The sequence below is a fragment of the Elephantulus edwardii genome, unplaced genomic scaffold (genome assembly GCF_000299155.1).
Source record: "Elephantulus edwardii isolate Elephantulus edwardi_28Jun2011 unplaced genomic scaffold, EleEdw1.0 scaffold00139, whole genome shotgun sequence".
NCBI classification, from domain to species: domain Eukaryota; kingdom Metazoa; phylum Chordata; class Mammalia; order Macroscelidea; family Macroscelididae; genus Elephantulus; species Elephantulus edwardii.
Window position 1 is genome coordinate 1377700 of NW_006399889.1, and position 13167 is coordinate 1390866.

The window sequence follows — 13167 nt, forward strand, 5'->3', positions numbered from 1 at the left end:
GCCTGGGACTATGAGTAGAAGTGCTGCAACTATGTCATTCTCTGGGCACCATTCCCAGTCCTCTCTATTGCTAGAACCTGTTGGGAGTCTCTGGATGGTGAACCTGGCAGACAGGCATGCTAATAGAAAGGATGACTGGTGGAGTCCACTCAGAGGTGCCCTGGGTGAAATGCCTGCCCATCAGCTTTTCCCAAACCAGTCGCTGAAAAACCCTACAGAACAGAGTTATCTCACACTCAGGTGGCCACTGTGGTCAGACGCGATGGTACCTTGCTGGCCAGGCTGCTGCAGCTTTCTTCCAAATTACCTTTGAATAACGTAGATAAACACTTCCACTATCTGTCCTATGGTGCCTCAAGCATTCCTACAAGGGTGCAGTTTCTCCAAACCTACAAATAACTCAGCTCTTACACTTGTTTTGAGTTGACTGACAGTAAACCGACTGATAGCAAGTGGACTGCAACTCACAGTGACCCTGAAGGACAGACCAGAACTGCCCACTGAGTTCTGAGAGCTGTCATTCTTCATGGAAGCAAGTCAGCTGGTGGGCTTGCACCATTGACCTACTTAACTGTCAAATTCTTCAACCAAAGTGCCACTAGAGCTCCTTTGGGTAATCACAGGCCTTTGGAAAAAAAGACCTAGTTACACAACTAGACTGGTTAATGTAGGTGATAGTTGCAGAAGGGGAAAGCCTGATATATGGTAAATACATTCATCCACCTAAAATTGCAGGTTAATGATCTGCTTAGATTCTCCTCAGATACCACATGCTCTTCCCAAGGGATTTGCTACTCTTTGCTTTATATGGTTACATTTCCATTAATCTGCAAAAATGTAGACCTCATTAAAAGAGAATATGACAATGAAATTATTCCCATCAGTAATGCGAATGGCTAAGATTAGCTCTGATATGTTCACAGCTGTTAAACCTATCAGAAAGACATTAAAGTTTAAATTTACCCCACCAGCTTAAGTAAAGGTGTAAACTCCAGCCTGTTAAATGGACCTTTTCCCTCCTTTGTTTTAAGCTTTGTCTAGTGCTTTCTATGCTATCAGAATAGCTATGTCTAAAACGTCACTCTTACCGTGGGCTTTAGGAAGAACGGAAGTAAACCCTGCTTCTCAATTCCTGTTTATATATTTTAAAAGAACATGGACTTTGTAGTGGGTGGAAATATTGGCGAGCAGCTGAAGACTGTGATCAAAATAAAAAGCAAACCAGTTGTCCTTGAGTCAATTCCAGCTCAGGGTGGCCCACGTGTGTTAGTGTGGAACTGCGCCCATGAGAATTTTAATGGCTGTGACTTCTAGGAACTAATATTTTCAGGCCTCTCGCTCAAGGTGCTGCTGGGTGGATTCGAACCTTCAAACAAGCATGTGAACTATCTGCACCACACAGACTCTGAAGACTGAGGCATCAGAACATTAGTGCATCTGTAATCATGTCACAAGGAAAGTTCTCAACAGAAATACCGGGGCCCACCACACTGAGTTCCTGCACAGTTGCTGGATCTGAGGACCAAGACTCTGATTTTGCTGTCAATCAATTCTCATTCTGTAAACTCATGCTGTGACCATTCAGTGGCTCCAAAAAGCCTCTGAAAATGGAAGTGTTAAGTCTACTTGACTTCATAAGACCACTGTGCATGTTAAGTATTGTTACAACTACAGCCCATAACAAACTCAGTCACTCATTCACTCACTCCTGTACATTGAGACACACAGATTTATAGCTGTCTCTCCAGAGGGTTTCTGAGGCTGTATCCTTCCCAACAGGAAATTTCCTACCTTTCTCCTTCAGAGCTGCTGGTGGATAGAAATCTCAGAGAGGGGTCACATTTGGGTTAACAAACAATTGCCTATGGACTATGCCACCAGGGCTTCCTTATAACAGATTTTTTAAAAAAAATATTCACGGTTTCTGATATTTTGTTATATCCCCTCTTTTCAAGAATTTAATTAATTGTAATTTGTTGCCAGGTTTGAACTCTTCGTCTTTGGGGTAAAATGTGCAAATTTTAACAGGTCAAGGTGGAAACTATTATTGAAAGGAAAGAATAGAGGGACTTTGTTACATAGTTGTCACCAAAAAGGAACACAAATGAATTTCATATTATAAGAGAAACAGTTTAGTTTGAATATATGATCACGGCAAGTAAAGAGGCAGAAACGAAAAAGATCTTTTCATAAAGAAGCAGAAATTTTAAAAACCCCTAAATTAAAAAGATCTTTTCTCTTCATTTTACATCTACGTAGGCATCTCTGTACAAGATCTCAAGCATGCATGTGCACATACACACATGTGCACACACACAGATCCCAGTGTGCCTTCCACATCCATGCCCTATGTGCACATCTACTAGGAATATATGTATACTATGATCTCTGTCAGCGACAATGGAACAACACAAGGTTTCTTTATCTTTCCTTTTAATCATTCTACCTTTTCAGGCTTTTCTAGGGGGAAAACCAAAATAAAGAAGAAAAAAAGGTGTGGATACCACGTGCACTTACCTGACACAAAAATATAAAACCACTGGTCCTGACTTCTTTGGGAAGTCATGTTCCAATACTCTTCGATCTAGTTGAAGCCAATTTAAGTGTCCCCTGAGGAAAACAGAGACAAGCTGGTTAAGAATTTAGACTTTGCAGAAGTTTCTTGTGATGACAGTAACAGAACATGCTGGACCAGACATAAACACGACTGTCTCCTTCACTATTAATCTGTCAGTACTTGATGAACCCAAAGGTATTACCGGTGGAAGGCTGCGCCAGCTGGTGACATGAGGAAGGAGAGAAATAACCCCACATATGACCCAGTGACTGCACTCCTAGGGGTTTGATAAAAAGCAATGAAAGCTTAAGTCCTTACAGACATTTGTCCATAACTACTCAGGGGTACTGTGTAATAGCCAAAATCTTGATACAGCCCAAATGCTTATCAGTAGAGAAATGGATAAACAAATGATGACAGATTCATGAAATAGAACTATGCAGCCACAGAGGGATGAAAAAAAAAATCATGTTGCACAAGAGAAACAATACATGACAGTGTACATTCTATACACGTCTACCAAAACGCTAGAAAATGCAAACTAGTAGTAGACCAATAGTTGTCTGACAGGGAAACTTTTTGAAGTGATGGACACACTTACTGTCTTGACTGGGATTGATGTTTCATGGTTGCTGACTTTTACATGTGCTGTTCATTAGTGTATAATTTAGAACTTATTTCTGTTATTTTGAAAACATGAACCTGAGAGATATGTAATGGTAGATAAATAGTAATTTCTGCATTTTTTCCCTTTGTTCCTCCCTTCTCTCTTTTCCTCCCGGACAAGTTAACTGAACACATTCTCCATGTGAAGGCCAATGAACACAAGACTGGCCTGTACAGCTGGGGCCAGAATCTGCTTCAGAGCAGTGTTCACCTGAGGAACTTCTTTCTTTCTCCTAATAATCTCCAGTTTGGAATAAAAGTCCATTCACTTTATTGTTCACATTTAGCTTCCCTGCTCTGAATACAGGAAGGATAAAAAAATAAAGGAATATTGATTCGAAGATAAAAATGATTGGACCAACTTGTCGAGAAGTGCAATTAAGTTCAATCTAGGGAGAATACACTATTTGGAATAAGAAAGCCTTGGGGCCAACTTCATCTTTGTTTTTACTCAGTGTGTTGATTGACCCCTATAGGGGCCATGCTGTTTCACACCTCTGAACTCATCCTGTTCACCCCGCCCCCCCAGAAAATCCTTCCCTTCCTTTGCCCAGCGAGGCCCTACCCATCAAGACTCTGCTCTCACGCATCTCCTCCTGAGAGTACTTCCTCCCCAGGCCCCACCAGGCTCCTTTGGACTCTCACCTGGTCTTGTTAGTGGCTATCGAATTAACTTTGACTTATGATGACCATATGGGAACCAGAACAAAAGGCTGTTCACCTTGTGTAATCAAGCTGGCTATTGTGTCCATCCATTTCACCATGCGTTTCACCCTCAGTGGCCTTATACTTTGTCCTTCCTTTGAGTGTTGATCCCTCCCGAAGATATGTCCGTGGAAGCATCCATCCTAGGCACACTTCTATTGTTGCACTTCACATTCCACAGAACTTACTGTTTGCAAGCATTTATTTTCCACAACAGACTTGTTTTTTTAATAATTTTTATTATTAATTTCAATGAAAATTTACAGAGACTTTGGATTTCCACCCCCTCCCCCCAGTAAAGTCTTCTCTTTGAAAAGTAAAAGAAAAATTCTTTCACTGTTTTACAGTCCCTCCCCCCCAGGTCCACTCCACTATACAGCCTTAATTCTGGACTCCCGTCATGACAAAAATACCTAATCCTATATCCCCCCTAAACCGTTTTCCCCCTCATAAGACTTTTAAAGTCAGAAAAACAGTCAAGAGATTTACCTCAATGGTACCCATGTGATCAGCTAGGAAGTATTAGAAATGTCAGACTTAACTATTTGTGGGTGTGAGCAATAAGCTATAGACACTCCCTTCCTGCCTCTGAAGAGGTCCCAGAGCCTTGTCTTGGGACTAAGTCTCCTGTAAACACACCGTCACATGGTCTACACTATGATTTTGCTCATGCAGCTTCTCCTAATTGGAATATTGTCTCCATATCCATTATCTTCAATGCTAGGCACGGTTCACGGCTGAATTCAACTCATCCTTTGAGTGAAGTTTTCTTTGATTGCCTAAATCTAGTTTGTTCCTTCCAAACACTTGCAGAATTTTGGTTTGTGTACCATCTATGTGGCATTTAGTCTCATCTTATACAACTGAAAAACCTCACTGCTGTTGAGTTGGAACTAACTCATAGCTGACCTTCCCGTGGGTTTTGCAGGCTGTAAACTGCATGGGAAGAGACTGCTCATCTTTCTCCCAAGGAGCTGCTGCTGACAGATTCAAACCATCAGAGAGGAACCACCTTTGGGTTTGCAGCATAACTTCCGACAGACTATGCCACCACAGCTTCCCTACAATTACACACACACACACACATACACACACAATTTGTTGTTGTTATTTTGCACCATTGAGTCAGACCTGATGCCCAGCTGACACTCCAGTGGGTCTTCAGAGGCAGTAAATTGTATAGAAGGAGATTATCTTTCTCCTATAGAGCAGCTGGTAGATTTCAATCACTGGCTTTGTGTTAGCAGAACTACTCCTTATTCACTTCTTGTTGCTGTTAAGTGCTGTAGAGTTGTAGACAACTAATAGTGACCCTATGAATGAAAGACCTGAACAATTGTAAAACTTTCATCATTTCATCAAGTTCATTGAGTTTCTGGAGGAAAGCTATTTTGGAAGTGGATGCCACGCCTGCTTCCAAGCTTGTTTTAATCGGAGAGCTCCACCAAACACTGTCCACCTCAAAACAACTATGAGATATCATCTCACCTCAGTAAGAACAGCAAAATTTAACAAAACAGCAAACATCAAATTCTGGCAAGGTTGCAGAGAAACTAGAACCCTTATTCACTGTTGGTGGGAGTGTAAAATGGTGTAACCACTATGGAAGGCTGTATGACGCTTTCTCAAAAAGTTGCAAATAGAAATACCATTTGATCCAGCAATTCCACTACTGAGAATATACCCTAAAGAAACCATAACCACCACCCAAGCAGATACACACACACCCATGTTTATTGAGGCCTTGTTTGTAATAGCAAAGAGTTGGAAACAACCCAAGTGCCCATCAACAAACAAATGGATAGAGAAGCTCTGGTATATTCATACAATGGAATACTGTGCTGCATTGAAAAACAAGGAGCACATGAAATATTATACAAAATGGGTGACCCTGGATGACATATATGTAATATGTATATATATTATATACGCATTTGGGCATGCTGGAATGGTAAAATACTGATGTGTCAAATGTGTTAATGGTTACCCATGGTGGACAGTGTTTGGTGGAGCTCCCTGATTAAAACAAGCTTGGAAGCAGGAGTGGCATGCACTTCTGTAATAGCTTGCCTCCAGAAACCCTATGAACCTGGAGATAGGATGAAAATCACAGAAGTGTTGAGGACTTTCCTTCGTAGGTTTGCTATGAGTCGCTTACGACTTGATGACACTTAACAACAACAATAACAACAAATATCACACACACACACACACACACACACACACACACACACACACACAAGCTCTGATGGCCTACTGGCAAGAAGCTGTGCTACAATCCCGAAGGCACTTGGTTTGAGGCCACCAGCTGCTCTGCAGGAGACGGATGGGCAATCAATCTCCTCTCGTGTGATTAACTGAGAGGCAGTGTGATTAACTGCCTCTGAAAACCTGCTGGCAGGTCAGCTATGGGTCGGTTCTGACTCTGCAGTACACAACAAAAATATATATAATATACACATGCACACACATTCATATGTATATGCACATATCTAGATATATATCTCCGCAACTGTTGTTGTAAACTTCTAAGGTAGCTCCAACTTAGGCAATCTTACATTTAACAGAACACAGTCTTACCCGGTCCCACACCATCCTCACAATTGTTGGTTTAGTTGAGCCCACTGCTGCAGCTATCATATCAACCCAACTCACAGAAGGTTTCCCTGGGTTTTGCTGACCTTCCACCTTACCAAACACGATGCTTTTTTCCAGTGATGTGTTTAAAGTTAGCAAGATGCATGCAGTCTCTCCATCTTTGCTGTAGTTGTACAGACTAGGAGCATTCTGGCTGTAGTTCCTCCAACACAGATTTGCGTTTACTCCTGGCAGTCTACAGTTATCCAATATTCTTCACCAACACCATCATTCGGATGTATCAATACTTCTTCGATCCTCTCTCCAACCAAGTTTTGAGCTATCAATATTTTTAAAATAAACATCCCCTGGATCTAGCACAGTGCCCGTGGCAAATATTAAAGACCCAAACGTCTCTAGCCATTGATAAAACGATTATTTACAAGAACAATCCAGTCAATGACCATGTAGATTTAAATTGTAATCCTTTGCCTTATCGTCATTCTTGATAAGGGTCTTAGCATTTTCCTGATTATCAGCTACTGAAATCTTTGAGTTGCTCATAGACTGGAACCGGGCAAAAGAGCAATGGCTTTTCTCTGGATTCCAACTAAGAGAATAAAAGAACCCGAAAGAATGTTCCCCATGTGCTTTCAGGATTGGTGATAAATTCTTGCTCTAGTCCAAAGTGCAATACTACTGACCACACAGTCCAGTGCGTCACTGTGGCCACAACTCAAAGCATGGACATACTGCCCTAAAATGACATGAAGCCAGCGGTGTCACTTACAAACCATGTGTTTTTAGTCTGTCAATTCTTCTTTACCCATGTTACCAGAGGATGACTAGATAGTTGGACTCTTTCTCTCTGTGTCATTTCTCATATTAAAATATTAAAAAGAATGCCTTAGTAGCAATGACATTATTGAACTGGTAACTCCTCTGTTCCTGACAGAATTTTAACTGAGCATTTAACAAGCAATTATGTGACTCCAAAGTAGAAACCAGTCAGGAAGCAGAGTGAACAGGAAGTTAGAATCTGTTCTCAGCTGAACAATTAGAGTCTGAGGTTAAAAAAAAAAAAGGAAAACATTTCCTTTTATGGATCCTCCACTTAAATTCTGCGAGGCCAGTGTGATCTGAAGATTTGCTCAGTACCAATATCTAATGGGAAGGTGACTTTCCTGCACCTGCCATCCTTGGACCCTCAGGAGGAAGGAAGTTCACTCTCTCCAATATATATACTTGTGGAAGTCCCTTCACTGAAGTCTGTTTAGAAGAACAGACTGATGGGATGTGACTCATTCAAGATTCCTTATAAAAATTCTCTCAATCCACCTCTCACTGTATTCAAGTTAGAAAGCTGACCTACCATTGGGTTTCAAAGCTTTAAAATGAACAGAGGAGACTGCCATCTTCCTACCGTAGATTCATGAGTAGATTTGAACTGCCAGAGAAATGCCCTTTCCGAGTTAGCACAACAACTTCCTGTGGACTACTCCACCAGAGGTCCCTATAGGCTTAATATTTAGGCACAAACTGGAGAAGGATCAAGCAGTAAGCCAGAAACCACAATTCTGAGGCCACGACTTTGGGCCACAGCAGGACTTGTTAAACTGCTGGTCCGTGCTCCTTCCATGGGCAACAAGGTCCCATTTTCTAGACAGAACACTATCTATATGTTCTCACTACTCAGGATTTTTCATTCCTTGGTAACACCATCCTGTTTTGAGTTCAAGCCCCTTCCTTAAACCTATTTTTCTTTGAGTTTGGGTGGGAGGAAAGGCAAAGAGGCAAACCAGCATCTTCTCTATACAGTTTAACAGAGATACCTGATAGCTCAGCTTCCATTATTTTCATTGATTTTCCATTTGAAAATTCATATCAGTCCCTTTGCCAATAACAAAGGGGGAGGGAAAGCCCTGGCTGATGCTCAGAGTATTTTTGTTATTACTTGAATGATTACTCTCTCTAAAATGCAGCAAGATAACACTCCTTTGGTTTACGGCTGCAGTAGGTCAAACTGTTGGGTTGATAATAAATATGCAATGGCTTCCAGGCAATAGGAAATAGGCTACACTTATTTAACAGATTGTTCTCAGCTTCTGCTTATAATACAAATAGATTTTTTGGTTCAAGTGCTGGTTTCTTCAGTAGGGAAGGCCTCAAGGAGAGCTTGTTTACGGAGCTACTGGAGGGTGAAGAAGTATGATAAGTCTATCTGTGCTGATCACGTCTTGGACCTGCGGGATCTGCCTTTTCAACGTTTTATTGTAGTCGGGTTATTTCAAATGGAATGGCTTTTTATGGAAAGTAGAAGCAACAGTGTGAAATTCTTGTGGATGTCACTGAGTGGAGTAGAGTAGGGGGAGCCCTTCAAAGGGAAGAATATTTTAGCTATTTTGTGTCCTTGACTCAGAAGTGTATTGACTCTTAAAGGACAGCGCAGAGATAATGACTGTGCTTGAAATCTCAAATAGTGGCCTTTATACGGTGTGTGTGTATATGTGTGTGTATGAGGGTGAGGAAATGCACACACACAAGACAGGGAGAAACCAAAATAAGATTAACAGACAGTGTGCACTGAGGAGACCATATTACTAAAAAATGGTTATTCGCTACAATTGAGAGTCTAGCTCTCATTTTTATTTTTTTTTTTTAAATTTATGGGATTGTTTGTTCTTTATGTTCTCTTAAAGCTGTTTACAATTATCTCCTGTAGCACTTTCTAGCAACCTTAAGGCTCACTGTCTTGGAGTCAGTCCATGTAGTTGAGGTCTTCCTCTCTTTCAAGGACCCTCTTCTTAGCATGATGTCTTCTTCCAAGGACTGGCCCTTTCAGACAACATGCCGAAAGTATGTGAGACGAAGTTTTGTCATCTTTACTTCCAAGGAGTACCCTGGCTATACTTTCTCTGAAACATACTTGTTCTTTTGGCAGTCCATGGGCTATTTAGTACTCTCCCCACACCCCATGGATGTGACAGGAGCACCCATGGTATCATCTGTATGAGAAGAAAATGATGTGGGAGCATGTGCCCCTAAGTCCTCCTGGTAACACACTATCCTTTGTTTATTCATCTTAGCTATACAAAGAAAAACTTAAGCTAAAGCACTTTCTGCTCACTAAATATATGGCCCTGCTCTTTTCCAGAACGTCTGGCCGTCTAACCTGGGGTTATCTGGAGGCAGTAATGAGCGCAGAATGCCATATTACCAGAAGCAGCTAGTACAACTTGGCGACAGAGGTTGTTGCTATTGATTTTCTCCTCTGTCTCATGATACAGCACATTTAATGAATGGAAATCCCAAACCTATTTCCAAATAAATTACTTTCCCCGAACTGCTTCTTGTTGTTGCTTCTTCCTCAATTGGAAAATTGCTTTTCTACTTTGATTATTTTTAAATTGTAGATGAACTTGTGACTGGGAATGCTTATCAACGAGACCATTTCCGATGGTGCAGCCCAATGCCAATCAATCAAAGTCCTCACAGAAAGAAAGACTCACCCGAGAAACCAGTGCATATTGCACACAGTGTGAGGACGTCTTTCCAATGTGTCATGGTTAGTTGCTGCTGTTGCTCTTGTTAGTTATCACAGAGTCTGACTGACTCAGCAACCCCTATGCTGAAGAGCAAAACTGCTCTAAATGGGCTTACTGGAACCCTGGTGGCACAACAGTTAACAGTGAATTAAACACTTGACTGTTAAATCAAAGATTGGTGGTTCAAATCCATTCAGAGGCTCCCTGGGAGAAAGAGCTGATAATATGCTCACATCAAGATTACAGCCAAAAATGTCCCATGGGGAAGTTCTACTTTGTCACAGGGAGTCACTGAAATTGACTCAACAGTATGTAATGACAATAATCTTAGCAGAAGCAGATTACAAGGTGCTTTCTCCCACAGTATTTAGGAGTCAATTTGAACTTCTGACCTTTACAATGTAGTTAAGTGTGATTCATCTATCTCACCCAGGGATCTTCAGGAAAGTTGTGACCTTAGTTATTTGAGTAATTCAGGCTACCCAAACAGTAGCAATCAAGTCATTTATTTGAGGAAGAAACATTTTTTAAAAATCTTTAATTCCTTTATAGATTTTTTAATCTGAGATTCTAGCTTCCACTAACATTTATACAAAAACTATTTTGCATATAAAAGAAGAGGATAACTTCTCAATAAATTTCATTGGAGCCTGTGATTAAATAAGAGGTTAAGTACCGTCAATTCTCTTAATTGGTATTGAAAATGCATTTTAACTGAACTTGGCCTTGAAAATGTGCAAAAATGACTAACCAAATTACTTATCCTGCTCTCTCAGCTTTCTAAATATTTCTTAATTTTTTAAGGTCATTCATAGACAGCATTCAATGAGCAATTATTTAAATTTATGAAAGAAGATTAAAATGAAAATGTTTAAATAGATCACGATAATTACTTTAAATTGTGTTAGGTCTATTTATGCTAAACATTAACGTCTAGGTAAAGTCTAAATGCTGTTTCATTTATAACTTTGATAATGAGATATATGTACCTAGACAATATTATGCCATATGTTGGTCAAAGGTTCTATAGAAAAATTCTGATCAAAAGAGGGGAAATGCAGAGCAGAAGTTCAAATTCTATTTTTTTTTTTTCAGAAGTTCAAATTCTAAGACAATCCAAACTTTGGAGACCTAGAGGCTCGATGAACTCCTCTTAACTATTTTCCTGAAATTATCTTTACGCTTTAAATAAACATATATGCTAAAGACTTCCTAAAACAAAATAATAGTTTAGCTCACCTAGTAAAAAAATATTTTTCTTTATTACACACTCTGTTAAGAACTATCTATCTGGGGTCATATTAATAATGTTGTTGTCATGTGCCGTCGAGCTACCCGTGACCCATAGCGACCTATGTACAGCAGCTATGAGCCCTGCCCTGTCTTGAGCTATTCTCAATAATTTTGACACACCAACTCCCCCTTGCCCCAGTTGCTGCATCAATCCATTTCATTTGGGTCTTCCTCTCCTGCTCTGTCCCTCCACCCTTTCGAGCATGATGTCCTTCTTCAAGGATTGGTCTCTCTTGGTTACGTGCAAAAGTATGCGAGATGGAGCTTCAAAATCCTAGCCACCAAGGAGAGATTTGGTTTCACCCTCTCCAAGACAGATCTATTTTCTTGGTGGTCCATGGTATGTTCAAGACTCCTCTCCAGCACCGCAATTCAAAAGCATCAATTATTCACCTGTCATTCTTAGTCACTGTCCAGCTTTCTCATGCACAGCAAGTAATTGTGCAGACCATGGACTGGATCAGGTGCATCTTAGTCTCTAGACCGACATCACTGCTTTTCAGCACTCTGGCGAGGTCTCTAACAGCAGATTTTCCAGTGCAATTTGTCTTTTTATTTCTTGACTGCTGGTGTTAAAAGTGTTGATTGTGGAGCTGAGCAAGCTGTAATTATTAACCTCAATCTCTTCTCCATCTATCATGGTGCTGCCAATTGGCCCAGTGGGCTAATCTGTCTTCTTGATGCTGAGCTACAACCCATATTGAAGACCTTCTATAGCAAGTGGTTCATGTCCTCCTCTGTTTCAGCAAGCAAGCAACATTGTAACATCTGCATAATATCAGTTGTTGATGAGTCTTCCTCCAAGCCTGATGCCACATTCCTCCTCATAAAGTCCTGCTTCCTGAAAGATATGTTCTGCATATAAATTGAAAAGGTATGGAGATAGGACACATCCCTGACACACTCCTTTCCTGATTTTGAACCATGCAGTGTTTCTCTGCTCTGTTTTGAGCCTTGCTTCTTAGTCCAAGTATAGGTTTTGCATAAGGACAATAATTGTTCTGGTAAGTTGAAAGATCAGGCAAAAACATTAGAGACAAATCTATACTAGGCTCCTCCATTGCTTCACAATATTTTAAAGGCAGCAAGATGCTACTGGGTGCAAATGTCATCACAATTCATGTCATTCATCACTAGTTAGCCATCTTTTTACACAAAATTCTCAGCTAAAAGTTGACTGATAACATAGCTGACCTCTCAGTGGGTTTTTATAGGCTATAAATTGCATGGGATGAGATTGCCCATCTTTATTCTGAGGAGTCACTAGTTGATTCAAACCACCAAAGAAATGCTGCCTTTGAATTAGTAGTGCAGCTCCCTTTAGATCAGTAGAGCTCTCTTCTTACTTTGTGAGCAAAGAATTCTTGAAAATAAAAGGGGACTAAATGCAATCTGAGATCCCATGTTCATCACGAGTTGGGACCTACTTGGCGGTGGTGGTATATTAAGCACTGGACTGCTCACTGCAAAGTTAGAGCTTGAAGTTCACTAACCACTGTGCAGGAGGAAGATGAGGCAGTCAGTCTAAACTTGAAAACCATAAAGAGCAGATCTACTCTGTCCTAGAGGATGAGTGACTATGAGTCAGAACTTGAGAACAGTGGTTGTGGACCCTGAGGGAAGAAATCGTGGGTCTTTGCAGTGCAACGGCCAAGTGCATGGCTGCTAACTAAAATGATGAGCGGTTCGAATCTATCAGGTGCTCCACGGGAAACAATGGTGGTCTGTTCCTCTGAAGGTTAAAGCCTTAAGTTCAGTACTACACACAATGAGTCGGAATCCACTTGCCACCACACAGCTAATATAACATAGTATACCCTGAGG

At 40.8% G+C, this 13167-nt stretch overlaps 1 protein-coding gene across 2 annotated transcripts in view; it reads right to left on the minus strand.

Annotated features, from left to right (window-relative positions):
* FRMD4A (FERM domain containing 4A) overlaps positions 1-13167 on the minus strand; it is an 852768-nt gene that overhangs the window by 188262 nt on the left and 651339 nt on the right. For both annotated transcript variants that reach the window (XM_006894277.1, XM_006894278.1), the window contains one exon: positions 2518-2610. In XM_006894277.1, coding sequence (XP_006894339.1) covers positions 2518-2610 — 93 coding nt within the window. The remainder of the gene's footprint in view (positions 1-2517; positions 2611-13167) is intronic.